Source organism: Apis laboriosa, unplaced genomic scaffold, assembly GCF_014066325.1.
Source record: "Apis laboriosa isolate Shangri-la unplaced genomic scaffold, ASM1406632v1 scaffold14409_cov159, whole genome shotgun sequence".
NCBI lineage: Eukaryota > Metazoa > Arthropoda > Insecta > Hymenoptera > Apidae > Apis > Apis laboriosa.
In genome coordinates, this window is record NW_025221511.1 from 410,197 (window position 1) to 424,874 (window position 14,678).

The window sequence follows — 14,678 nt, forward strand, 5'->3', positions numbered from 1 at the left end:
ATTTTCATCGACGTGTAATCGATCGGCTCTTCCGTCCGTTCAATTTTATGCGTTCCCGCGCTGCATATGTTAATCGATCGATATACTATCGCGCTCGAGCATCGGTGCTCGAAAATCCTAGAATGCCGGAAGTGCATGGCGGATTGCGATCGCGCGTCGAATGTTTCCACTTTTGAATTTCAAAAATTTTTTTTAAACCACGTTTCGACGTGCGTGTCGTTAATCACATTTGTTTTTCTGCCTTGAGAAGGTTATCATCGTTATTGAAATTCACTAAAAAAATTAATAATAAATAAATAAGTACATATTGGAGATAAAGATGGAGAATCCAGATCAAATGCGTCGGATCAAATTGAATTAATTGATACTACTCGTAGATATATAATATGATAGACAATTACTTTCTGTCAAACTGGTATATATAACTGGCATATAAATGACAATGGAACGTATTCTGTTGGGACAACGTAATTACTAATGGATTATCAAATAATCCCAAACGGGAAACGGAACTGAGCACTGGCCGTGATTAGACAGATAGCGATCTTGATTTATCCTTCGACATCCGTCCCTTCGATTCCGCTGCAGGCTACTTCGGTAATTAGTAGCGGAAGTAAGACTTCGATCTATCTAGTAGATCCGTACTACTATAATACAATTATCGAGAAATCTGTCTTTGTATATCATACATCATATCGAATATCTTCACATTCGCATTTGATTAAATTCACTCGTGCAACGAAAACAATCTCATCGGAATTAATTAACGAAATATATAGATGATTCTTCGACTGTTGAAAGATCAACCGATTATCATCCATCTTTTTTCGAATCTTATTCCAAAAGATTCCTCTGAATTCTCAATATCGTTTTCCATTATACAACACGCGAACGAATGATCGATCATCTATTCTGGATGCACGTTATCTTTTCCAAAATCGAGTTCCGGAAGTGGGGATGCTCGCTCGGACTCGGAATTCCGCCACGACATTTTCCAGAAAGTTCGCGACACGGCCTGCTGGCCTCGAAACGATAAAACGGAAAATTGCGGCTAAAGTGAGAAACGATAATGGGCAACGTTTCCTGGATCCAATTGGAGAAGAAGAGGAGGAACGATCAGGTGGAAAGGATAAAGATGATCGAGGCTCGCGACGAGGCAGAAAAGTTTGGATCTGTGCGGATATAGGAAGATAGGAGGAACGAATAAGCGGGTCTCCTCGCCTTTTTTGAAATGAGGACGTTTGAATGCCACCCTAGAAACGGGTTATCTCGTTATCTTTAGAACCTTGTCTCGCAACCTTCCCACATCGAGAAATACGGTGGTCGTATCAAAAGGGGAGAGAAAAAGTGTATTAGTTCTCGAGCTCTGTCTCCGCCACTCTACGATTTACACCGCCAATCTCGGTGGATACGGAAAAATCTTTCGAGATCACTGGAATTTTGCAACTTCCAAGATTGTTCGTTTGTTTTTCTTTTAATCTTTGTATCTTTGCGTCTCGTTTGGAGTAATAAGTTATATTATGTAAATCGTTGGCTTATCGTATAGAAGGGTTGGTCGAATTTAGATATTTTTCACATGTTTCAGGGAATTTTTTCTTCATCGAGAATAGCATTATTTAATTCTTAAATGACAAAAGGATCGTTTTAGGATACGTTATTTTACGTATTGACGAACTTTAAAGATAAACCAGGCGTCTGGTTTATTATCGGAGAGATCGATGAGTTGCAAGTATACGCGAGGTATTCTTGGAATTTTCCAAGAAAGATAGTTTGAAAGTTCATCCTGTGATCCAAGATATTCGATGGAGGGATGAGAGTAAGCTTTGACTATCACTCTAATAAAAAAACTGTTCGGAAGAAAAAGCGAAAAATTACGCTCAAGAGCAATGCAGCAGGAGAAGAAGAGAATTCTGATAAAACTGAATCGTAAATAAAGAGAACGGCGAAAATCTTGATCTCCCCAATATGAAATTCTTCGTTCAAGATCTCCAATCTCCACCCATTTCCTTCGACTGCTTCCGTTCCGTCATCTTTTTCGAAATATCAATACGACTTCTCCATTTCTTGTCTTTCGCCTACATTCAGGTATCCCGGCTTTTACCTCGTCGACTTTGCTTTCGTTTCATCCACTCGTAACGTCCTTCCTCCTATTTTCGTTCTCATCCCTTCCAACGTCACGCTCGATTTGCCTCTTTTTTCAACGGATATCGCAGCCGACTAGATTGAAATCGTGAACCATATCCTCGATTATGGCCCGTATCGATCTGATCGACGCCGATCGACCACGATTGATTAGATTAAGGCTATTGTGCAAACGTAAGGCGAATAAATTTCCAACCGTTGTTTTTCTACCAGCCTCGAAACTTCTTCTTTATTTTTCGGGAAGACGTGTTTTCGCCACGACTGCGGTGTGGTTTCGTGGATTTATTTAAAGCGATAGCCTTCGATTCGCCCTCCTCGCTTTTTTTTTTTCTCCTTCGTGACGATCAAGAGAGAATCTTGGAACGTGGGAATCGAAGAATCGTGTAGAGAAATTGAAGAGAATTTGAATAAAATTCGTGTAACAAGTGTAAATTTTCGAACGAGGCAGGGTGCACTTTGGACTTGTGTGTTCGATTAATGAATAATAGGTAGACGCGTTTTCCGGTGTATTCGAGTCCCTTTTTCGAAAATTTATTTGCCACGACTATTGCGTGCTAGACAAATAAATTAAATAGAATTTAGAGTGAACGGGGAACTTGGAACATTCGCGGAATCCTCGAACGTAAAAGCTATCGCGTGTTTGATGAACTGCTGCTGAATATTTGCGTGAATTTTCTCCGCACGATAAATTCATGCTAGACAAGAAAACCAACCCTCTTATTCGTTCCATGTTTAAAAGAAATCGGCCACGTAGATTTATGCCAATTTTATGTATTAAATAAACCAACATCCCCGAGCACCATCTCCGTCGTTTCTAAAAACTTCTTTAAAAATTATAGCCTCGCGATATTCTAAATTCTAATCGAACATGCATAGATGCTTATACCGTATTTCGTACTTCTCTCGTTGCATTATCGATCGATAGAGAATGGACCAAGGTCTCTCGAAACCATGGTGGACTTTTTGCGAGAATTAACTGGCGCCAAGGTGCTTGTTTGTGGGCCAACCACTGGGACGAGAAACTGTCGAATTTGCATTCGACCCTGTCGTTTCGTGGAAACGTTCTTCGTGGATACGACACCGCAGAAACAATAAGGAGAAAGGAGGACAGAGCTATCGGATACGATATTAAAGAGGAAGACCTCTAATGATACGGCGTTGGAACGCGCGAATGGTCAATGGAAGAAATCAATTTTGTTATACTCTTAAATGATACACGGAATACCTCCTCCCTGTATAATTTTTATCGCGCAGCTAACGTCGTAATTTGATGTCTTAATAATCTTAACTTTTGCGTTAGAAACTATTTTTTTTAAAAAAAATTAAAAAAAAAAACTGAAATTTTTATGCAACGCGGATAATTCGATAACTAGCTCTTTTAATCGTTTGCGACGTCATTGAATTCTTGACGTGGTTAAATGTATTGAATATAAATAGTATTTAGTCGACTACAATATTTATAAAGCACTTATTTGATTTTTCGTGTTTTCGATGCGAACAAGTAAAAATCTGCGAAATACACGTTTTATATTTTAAATAAATTTGAAATCAGCGATTTTATCACTTAATACATTCGCTGCAGGTCGGATTTTCATTACATCCGATGGTATAAAATAATTTTCATTTTTATTTCTATATTGGAAAACCTTTTACACGTATTTCACTTGAATTATTATATTCGTTTCCAAAAATTCCCCGACTTTTGATTCGTATTTCGCATTCAACTCGCCAACTTTTATATTCATACACAACCGACCAATTTATGCGAATTATATTACCATTCAATTTTATCGACATTTCGAAAAATAAGTACAAACGATGTCGTTATAAAAAGAGTTATACGAAATTAACCGAGCACCGCTGTTACAAAAATCGAACTAAACCCGCAAAAGTCGCTACTCCATCCTCGAAACCGCCACTTATAATCGGAATACTCCTCCGCTACCAAACCAAACCAGTTTGTTCCAGCCGACGAACTTACGCGCCAGGCAAACCGCAAGGATCGTCCAACCAAAATCCATCCGGTCCAACCACCGATCACCGAAAAAGCGAGTACCAAGAATAAACAATGCGGTGACGAGCAATAGGTGGAGGAAGGATGGGAAAGATGGAGGCAGGTCATGCGTGGACCTAGTTTCCTCTATCCAAATTTATCTTCTCCTTTAGAAAAAGTTTCCTCTCTTCGAATCCTGATACAGATGGGCCGGGCGTCGATACACGCTTTTTCTAGACGCGTGCGAGAGAATCCGAACCCGTTCTTTCTGGCTTTGACGCTTCGTTGGCTTCCTTCGTGGCGATGCATCGTCGACCGACCGCAGAAACCTTCGACGAGCCTCTTTCTTCTTTTTCTACTATTCCTCCTCTTCCAACTTCGATTCTCCTCGAAGTTCTCTTCGTCCATTCTCTTCGTCCATTCTCTTCGTCAGCTTGAAATTCAGGTCCGTGAATTCAGGTGTGATCGCACCTGAACCGTGCACGGACAACGACCAGTTCTTAACGGATTCGAACACTGATTTCGAAAGCGTTCCTCAGTTTCTAGAGGATTTTCTGGAAATGGTCCATCGGATTTTTACGTTACATCGAATTGCACCTAGAATTATGAGAATGTAACGAAATGTTCCAATGAAATTCATTGGAAATTGAAGGATTTGATTATGGAATAGTAGCGAATTATTGATTCGAAATGAGGAATACTTTATATCCAAGTGTAAAATTCATTATCGAATAATTCTTTTAATATCTACGAATAAGTACGATCAAATAATAATAGATTAGAATTTTTCCTTCAATCTCAACGAATACGAATCCTAAAAATTGATTTAAGATCAAGATCTGTGGTAAGAGATAATTAGAGGGGCACGTTCGAGCTTTTCCAATCACAGGACAGGTTCGAGAACAGTAACTAACCCTTCGCGAGCCTAGATATTATCTCGAGTTCCGCAAATTCCTGTATCCTCTCCTGTAGTTCGAGGTATCTCTCTAACTACCCTTGAACCAAACCACTCCGCCAAACGGGCAAAATGAAGCCTCGGCGTTTCCGGCTGACCGAGCCTTTATGACCCTGCCTCTACCTTACACTCCAAACGTTATACGTGTTTTTCGAATTAGGACAATTACCATCGTAAAACAGAATTTCATGCGGGGAACGCTCGAAAACAGCCGTTCCGCTTCATAATTTCCCCATGACTTTCGGGATCCTCGCGGTAACAACCCAAAGTTGCCGCGTTTACGTTCGCATTAACTTTGAATAATTTCACTGAACTTCTTATCTCGACGGCGTCGTACGTGGTGCGTGGCCAGACCACGCTGGAGCAAGGACCGCCGCGGTCCTGGCTTTCTGCTTCCCCCAAATTAATGCTATCGCGAGGTCAAACGAATCCCCAACTTTCCCTCCCTCGTCTGTTCTACGGTAATTAAAATATATCCCGCTCTGTTCCAACATTATTCGATATATTTCACGCGGTAAAATTTTCTCGGGAAAATAATAGAATTGCAATTATACAAGAGTAATCTTCCTATATATCGTTTTCGTTTGGGATTCTGTTCTCTCTCTGTTGCGTTTTGAATTTTGATCCTCGGCTGATCGTTAAATAGAAGCTTGTATTATTTTATGCAGGATTTGTGCAAAGCTCGTCAAAGAATCGTAATACGGAGGAGTTTAATGAATTTCTCAGCGACAATGAACCTTCTTGCCAGGGACAAACGAGTATTTTCCGAGGATGAAAGATCCGGGACGAATAACAAAAGAGTTATTCCTATTAATCCGGTCAGAACGCGATACAATGAGCTTTCAAATGATTTGTACTTACGTTGGGATAATAAGTATCCGTAACTACGTATGTCCTCGGAAGATAGAAAACTCACCTGAAGACAGAACACCTGAAACACAAAAGTAAAAACGTTTATCGAAACTGCTCCATTTACGTCTATATGCATATGATGCACGCGCGACCGTGAGTCCATAATCTCCAAGTGCATTCCACGTCGTCATAACAATTTCTACAAAAATGCTTATGACTCGTGAATAGAGGGAAAGTAGCCTCGACAAGTGGTTTGATAAACGCCACTCGACGAATAAAGGAAACACTCTGCGCGTGGTCTCACGGTTTCGGTTATGCTTTTTCTCTTCCCATAAACCGACTCGCTCTCTCTTTCCATCACTGCCGCCACCGTTCACCATTAAAAACTTAAATCTTGTTTCCTTCCGTCGTAGCGCTCGATCATTCTTTTTCCTTCCTCGAAGAAGAACCACCCGCGTATCCGCGGATCCAATCGAACAAATAGTTACCATTATCGGTAAATGGTGGTCTGTAATCTCCACCCCGAAAGCATCGACGAACATAAAACAAATGGATTTCGTGAGAGCATGTGTTACGATGCCTTAATGGGGTATTTACGATATTGTTCCACCATTGAAAGTGGGGGGGACGCGGTTAAGACGAGCCATATTTGGGTCTTTGCTCCGTGTTTCTGGGAAGTTGAACGGTCGATGATTTAATGAGTATGCGAAGTAGTCGATCGAAATATAAACCTGCAAATATTTTTGAGTTATTTTGTGAACTTCTTGGAGATAAATTCGAAGTTTTTCGAGTTTGATGATATAAAAAATTATATCTTTAGAAAAAAACGATAGATGGAAATGCACGATTCTACGGATAAAAAAATACAGTAACGATTTTTTTTGTATCCAATTCAAACTTTGAAAAACATTCGAATCGCATCATTGTTACAGCGAAATGAAATAGCTTCGAAATAAAAATTCTTTATTTGGAAATTATTTTTGCGAAAAAATTTTGGCAATTACGTTCAATACTTAAAATCAAAAGAAACAGATTAAATTGATTTATAAAAGTACGAAAATGTTACAAGGATCCCGTCTTCTCCGCGAGTTACGAAGAAAAAAAACCACGCAGATTTCCATCTCGATGATTGGCACCTTTCGTAGAACGCGTCTTGCGTAATCCAACATAATTACGGAGACGAAGAAAGCGGATAAATCTGGCTTGTCCTCGATTGGCTATCTGAGAAAGAAACGACATTTACCGATACTTTCCTTCGTGTAAACGTCGTTGCACCACTCCTATATCTTCGAATCTGACCAAACAACGACGTGAAACTACACGTGGCGAAGAAAAAGGGGCGAGTTGGTCCTCGATCCTCGAACCATCGAGCAAAGTTCGATAAACAGTTCTGCTCCCAGCCACTGTTCCCAGCCACGGGCCTCGACAAATGCCGCGAGAATTCCGTGTCACGCGTCATCGCGGGATCCCCGCGATTTCACACGCGGAATCCAATCTTCGCCGAGCCCTATTCCCCCCCGTCGATCACCTTTTTCCCCTTCCCCTTCACACCCGAGACTTCCGTTGGCCGCGACGACAGGATTTCCACGTAGCGACAATTCGCCAACGTTCCACTGACGTTTCTAGGGTAGAAGTGATCGTCCCGATCGATGGAATATGAGAGAGATAATTTTGGAACGTTCTCTGGTCGCGACGACATCCCCACGCGATCTTCAATCGATGGAAGAGAGAATAATATCGGGAATTTTTTGCATCCTCAAAGAATAACGTTTCGCTGTGTTGGGACAATTTAACATCGCATTATTCGATTCTTCGAGCGAACAATTTAAATATTTAAATATCCTGACGTTTCGCCAATTCTTTCCCAGAGATTTATATCGATCGCGAGTAGTAGTATAGTTTCGACAATTTGGCGGATAAGGATAGAATTTTTGCGTGACGGAAGGGGCGGGGATTCGCGAGGATTTCGAACGCGAGGAAGTGGTCGCCGAGATCGGTCGACAAGGGGGAAAACAATTTAGGAAATTTCCTTGGTCGCGTGCCGCTGGCAGCGGCTCAATATGGCGCTCGCGATATAAATCATCCCTCGGACCTCTTCCGGGACCAGAAGCAGAAACGGCGAAATGGACTGTGTTTTAACCGAGCAAATAACCAGCGATGTTGCTCGCCGCTCGTTATAGGTCGAGAAAGATCGCGTGTGCTCGTTTGCGAAAATGCTCGGGAACTCTCCAGACGAACAATCATTTTTTCCCTAACTTTCTTCCATTTTTTTTTTCTATTTTCGTCTTTCTTCTTCTTCTTTTTTTTTTTTTTAATCTAGCTCACTCTCTCTCTCTCTATTCAAACATCGCCCGAAGAGTCACTTCGCCGTATGAAAAGGGGAGAATTAATTCGCTCGTGGATCGAGATTATTCATTTAATGCGCGATGAGAACGTTTTCGTGTTCGAGAGCATTCCAAAGATGACTCGTCGTCGTTTCCTCGCAGAAACTTTCGCAGGTGTATAGATTACTTAATGGTATAAAAAAAAGTACTTTGCATCTTATACCGAAGGAATAAATATCGATAGAATCAACGATGATGCGTTTTCCTGAATTTTGAAAAAGAAAGTATTTTGATCGTTGAACTTGAGAGATAGTTGGGAAAATCTCATTGTATAAACATGTAACGTGCTCATAATTTATTATTGTTTTAAAAGATTTTGACAAGTTTGATTAAGGAATTAATGTTCATAATTATTCGAGCGACTTCGAAAGTCGATGGGCGTCGCTTGAATAATTTAAGTTCGAGTTAGAATACTTAAAGTTGCAACTTTTGATACAAAGAAATCGTTGTCCTCAATTATGTGTTCATGTGTGCAAATAATAACGAGAGATTGTCAATTTTTATAATAAAAACTCTTAGAATAAAATATGTTTGTATAATTTAGATAATTATGAAATGTATTCACATATTATGTTTTCAGATTAAATCGAAACAGGTGATATTACTTTATTACTCTATATCCTCTTTGGACGAATGATATAGTTATATTTCAAATAAATTTTACGTCATACTTTTTTTATGAAGACTGACAAGGCTTAATCATATTAAAAACTTTGCTCTTTTAAAAATCACTGTCGGAGAGCAATTTACAGAATATACATTTTATCGAGAGAAAAAAAAAGTAGGAAACAAAAAAAAAAGAGAGAACTAGTTATGAATTTTTCCATCATTCGAAAAATCAATACATCAATATTTTTATCAAATAAACCGTCACGAATCTTTCAGTCAATCATCACGAATCATCGTCGTCATCTTTTTATTTTTATATAACCGAATTTCTAAACATTGAAACTATCAATCGTTCATCACATTATTATTCGAATTATAATTAAACGTTATAATTTTAATTTTCTTTTTCTTTTTTTATATTTAAATAACATCGATCGTAACAAACGTTTAATCGAGAATCTATAATTTGAACTGAATTTCATCATTTAACACAATTTTAACTCTTCGCATTACGTGTTTACCTCCAACACGACAACAATATTTTTTCCCCAAAATATTTAAATTGCTATGACACGATATTTAACACAATTAAACGTAACAAATCAAAACAAGGAAAATAAAATCAGATCATCAGGAAAAGAAATCACGTGCTGCGAAGGTTTATCCACAAATTTTGCTACAATTCAAAATACATTGATCGTAATCGAAATCGTTTGTCGACAAGCAATATTCCCCAAAAAGATTCCCCAAGAGATATCATGATTGAACGCTTTTCTAAAAAGTTTCACCTCGCGCGGCTCGTCGAACGATCGGGTCACGATCCACTTTGAAAACTGCGCACTATTAGTAAAGCGATTTACCGATCCAATCAGAATATCCATCACACGGCTCGGGGATTATAATATAATTTCGATCCATCAGATGGATAATATCGACGGGTGGAACGATCGGTGATTCGATATTTCTTGCACGAAACGCCGCGTCTTACCTTACTCCCGCGAGAATCCTCCATCCACGAATCTATATCTTCATACGACACGAAAATTAAGAGCACCGATGGATAGAGGGGGCTAAGCGAATTCTCGTCGAACCAATTTTTTGGAAATCACGATCTCTCGTGCCTCGCGTACCTTCGCGGGATATCTTAAATTTCGCGCGTTCATCGTTCTCGCGAAAATTGTGCTTAGCGTGGCTGTATGCACGGCCAACATTCCTCTCGCGTAATTTACGATAATACGTGATAATTATATGGAAATTTATGTAACAGTTTAGTTATAGTATAGATAATACGGGGATTTATTAATCTCAATATTATACAGGCTGTTTTTCATCGACATTAAAAATACGCGGGAATTTTGAAAGGGGTTAAGAGCGTGCAAGTGTCCACGTATCAAGTGTCTTTTATGAGAGAACAGTGAGTGATGGATGAATGGGCGAGTTTGCGAGAGAGGAATTTTATTAAAGAAAAAAATCATATACCGTAATATATAGTATATATCGATTCATTTCCCTTTTGAAAATTTTAATGCAAAAAAAAAAAAAGGTATTTTTCTCGTTACCCTGTCATAATTGTGACCGAAGTAGAGATTTAGCGAATTACGCGTCTCGTAAATTATTCGAGGATTTCTCATTACGGAAATAACAACGAAACATGTGCACCTGTGCGTTCACGGCACGATAAAACGATAAGGGAGAAGCATGGAGGAAAGAAGCGATGGAACTAAAATCAAAAAAAAAAAAAAAAAAANNAAAAAAAAACGCTGATAATAAAACGAATTTTATCTCCGAACTTGTAGCTTGTAGGAAAACAATTTTACGTGGGCGGGTTCGACCCTGATTACGATACAAGCATAACACCGTGCTTACATGAATGGCTCGTATGAGAAAAACGGCCGAGTTCGAATCGATAAGTCGATTCAAATATAACCAGCAACGTATGTATAATGCGCCGTCGCGGCTAACCGGCCGTGAATGCTCAACTATTTTAAAATCCGTTAATTTTACGCCCCAGATATTCGACAGCCCATTTTTGTCCGCGCGTGCTCTTACGGAGCCTCGTTATGCTAACGAAGAATCGAGGAGGAGGAAGAGGAGGAGGAGGAAAAAACGAGGAAAAGAAAAGAGAGAGAGAGAGAGAGAGAGAGAAAGAAAGGGAAGAAAGGAAAATGAAAGGAGGAAAAAATTGATCGTGCCAGTATGAAAGTGGCTCGATGGTGGAAATTGTTCGTCGATTTTTAGATCGGTGGAAAACTGGATCTCTCTCTCTCGAGCGGCCACGTTTTAATTAAATTTTCCGAGCAACCCAGGGTCTAGCGAACCGTTTATTTTTCCTTCTCGGTTAAAACTACCGGCAGAGTGTTTGGATTATTATGCGAATTATTTTCACGAACTTTCGGATGCTCTCTCGCGGATGTAGGGAAGTTGCAACGAGACTATGGCTCTGCCAACGTGGATAAAGGGGGATGATTGCGCGTGGCACCGTACTTTTAATTAAATATAACTTAATCGGACGGCTCGGCATTCGATGAACTTTTCGCATTGTGAACCAGCCTTCGCGAGCAGGAACGATTTATAAAAGAAACGCGACGTGGCCTTTCTACGTGACTGTGAAAGTGCATCATCGGCTCAACCGAATAAGTTCAACGTGGAAAATGTTTGTGAATTATAAATAGGTGGTATTAAGACGAGATAAGAATAAAGTTTTCGTAGGTATTTGTGAAACGAATACGCATGACAGAGAGAGAAAGAGAGAGAAAGAGAGAGGTCGTTTCGAAGAACTATTTGTAAACTATTTTAATCATGGTGAGTAAAAAATAAAATTTTCAGTGTGGGAATAAACGATTCGTTATTCCAAAATTGATTCTCCGGATTTTATATTTGGAAAGATGAAAACAAGATGAAAAAAAAAAAACAATCGTCTCGCGCGTATATATAATTCCATTCGATAAAAACTTACAAATAAGAAAAAAGAGTCTAAAATAGAAATAGTATAACGGGGCGATCATCAATAAGAAGAACGAATCCTCTCTGCAATCCAAACATTTCTCTCAGAGCTGTCCCCTTTCCGCTAAACGCACGCCACTCGACACAACTTTCCCATTGAGCGTCAGCCCCAAGCGTTACGTTTCACGCAAAGTGAAAAAAAGGAGAGGGGAAAAGAATAAAAAAAAAAAAAAGTGAAAAACGATCAAACTAAAAGAAACAAAAAAAAAAGAAAGAAAGGCAAAAGGAAGAAAGGGAAAGAAAAATCCAACGTACAAGCTTTCTCGACCAAGATACAAAGAAATCTCGTTTACTCGAACTCTGCTCTGCATCCTCGCGGTCCGGAAGACAAAAGCAGGACAACGTTTTCTCGCGAAAAAGCAGCACGGTCGATCCTTTAAAGCAGACATGGGAAAATATTCCTCGACATTCCGCCTCTTTTATTCCACGCGATGGTCACCGTGGCGGTCAAAATTAAATCCTTCGTAACTCGTATCCCGCTAACAGAATGACGTATACTCGATAGCTCGATATTTTTTAATGAATCCAATTGGGATGGCAACACGTTTCGATCAGAGGGAGATTCTTGTCGATATTTCATGAATCGCGTATGTATATTATCGAATCGGTATTGTAATGAATTGAATTATTCCATTTACATTCCCGAATATCATTTGCAATCGGTTATTGATAATCAGATGATAACAGATCATAAAAGGATTGATGATAAAAGGATCATAAAAGTTTGGAAGTTTGTTATTCTAATTTTAATTTTGAAAAATTTTTTCGATATGAATTTTAATTTAAAAAGAGCAACGAGTGAATTTTCAAAGTTGGGAATGCGAAGAAAATGAAGAATAAAGAGAAATTATAAAATTATGAAATGAAAATTATTTTGTGCAGTAATATTATTTTATAATTATATTAATTGTACCAAAAATAGTTAACAAATATAGTTAAGAAAAAAGAAATTTTGAAAATTGGAATATTTTATCATATTTCTAGTTGCAAAAGTCAGAATTGAAAATATCATATATCAGGAATAAATAAAGGATAATGTAAGTAAAATATGAAATTGAAATAATAATACGTAGAATTATAAAGCAAGAATAGAATAGTCGAAAGAGAATTAAACAAAAGACGGATATTTAAACTCGTCGCGAAACTATTGCTCGACAGAAAAGCGATACCAATGAGGCTGGCTTCTTCTCTAACAATGTGATAAATTAGTCGTTTTATATGCAAATTTGCCTCTTTTACATCGCGCGAGAGCGCAATGACACGTGTAACCAAGCAAGAAAGATCGTTCGCGTCGAGGCATCCAACTCGAAACCTTCACTCCGCTCGATTGCTCGATTTAAGAACGACTCGTCGCGATTTCTGCATACCATTTTGCATAATACGTATTTTATGCGATCGCTGAATCGAGTGATATATACGAGTACGTCGCGAATAAAAACGATAATGATCTTTGCGCAAGATACATTTATCATCGTCATAGTTTCGAATATATTATTATCCTCCTTTCCGAAGCGAAAACAACTCGATCTTCGTTTCTCACGCTCCAAAAATCTTATAATTACAACCAACTTTTAACTTTCGATGAATCTTTGCTTCTTCCATCTTCGTAAAAATACCCGAATGACTGCACAAATATTTAAAAATTCGTTAAACCTTCATTCACGAATCTTTAATATTACAACCTAAGTGATCGTTATAAAGAAATATCTAGAAATATATCGGATATAGAGACAAAACGTCGTCTCGTCCACGAGAAACGTTGTAAGAGATAATCTTAAAATCTCAACGCACTGCAAAGAAGCTTTCCAAAGAGGCAACCGATAAGGAAAAAGGGAGCTTGGCAATAAAACGCGGCGATGGCGAGATATCTCCTCGAACGTGGCAAACCGTCACAAGAAACAGAGGAACGCGAGCGGAAAGATGAGAAAGGATCGCTAGCCAATCGGATGTAAAAGAACGGGTAGTCTGGACCCTGGTTGAACGAGAACCACGAGACGAGAAGGCAGCATGGAATAGGAGGGAGAGCGAGGAGGATAGAATCTGCCGAGTGAAAAGTAGAGAAGAAGGAAGCGGATCCGCGGCGCCAGAGCGGCGTCCACGCTCGCTCGCGCCGTCGCCGAAACGCGACGACCGAAAACCAAAGGTGCATTAAACTTTGGCAAGCGTGCGGGGTTAACGTCGCCACCCTCCGCACGTGTGTGTGTGTACGAAGAGACGAAGAGAAGAGATTGGCGTACACAGAGGCGAGCGTACGCTTGGATCGTGAGACACGACTCGTTGCTCTTCTGGGGGCTGTGCCATCCCTTCTCCACTCGCGACAACGATCTTACTCCCTTGACGATCGTTTGCCAGATACGCCATGCCAAGTAATTCCATGGTCCTTCGCCGACCACGTCTCTTTGTCTACCACGTTTTTCGCTTTCCTCTTTTCGATACCTTTCGCCGACTCGCCGATCCGGTTAAATGGCTCCTTGTTCTTTTTTTCTTCTTTTTTTTTTCTTTTTTTCGCCGTGGAATGTTTTGCGGTATTGTCCTCGTTTCGTACGATAAGATGACTGCTGAGCGTGTTTGGAACGTTTTTTTGGTTTTTGATTCTTTTTTTTTTTTTTTTTTNTTTTTTTTTTTTTTTTTTTTTTGGCTGTGGTTTGAGTGGAGAGAGGATGATTGTTCGGTTGTCTACCATTGCGGTGTAAAGTGGTGATAAGTTGAAACGGTATACTTTGAACGTGAGTTTCTTTAG

At 39.4% G+C, this 14,678-nt stretch overlaps 1 protein-coding gene across 3 annotated transcripts in view; it reads right to left on the bottom strand.

Moving 5' to 3' along the window:
* Nucleotides 1–14,678, bottom strand: part of LOC122721106 (protein madd-4) — a 188,293-nt gene that overhangs the window by 108,893 nt on the left and 64,722 nt on the right. For all 3 annotated transcript variants that reach the window (XM_043948388.1, XM_043948389.1, XM_043948387.1), the window contains exon 2: nt 6,007–6,021. In XM_043948388.1, the coding sequence (XP_043804323.1) occupies nt 6,007–6,021 (15 nt within the window). The remainder of the gene's footprint in view (nt 1–6,006; nt 6,022–14,678) is intronic.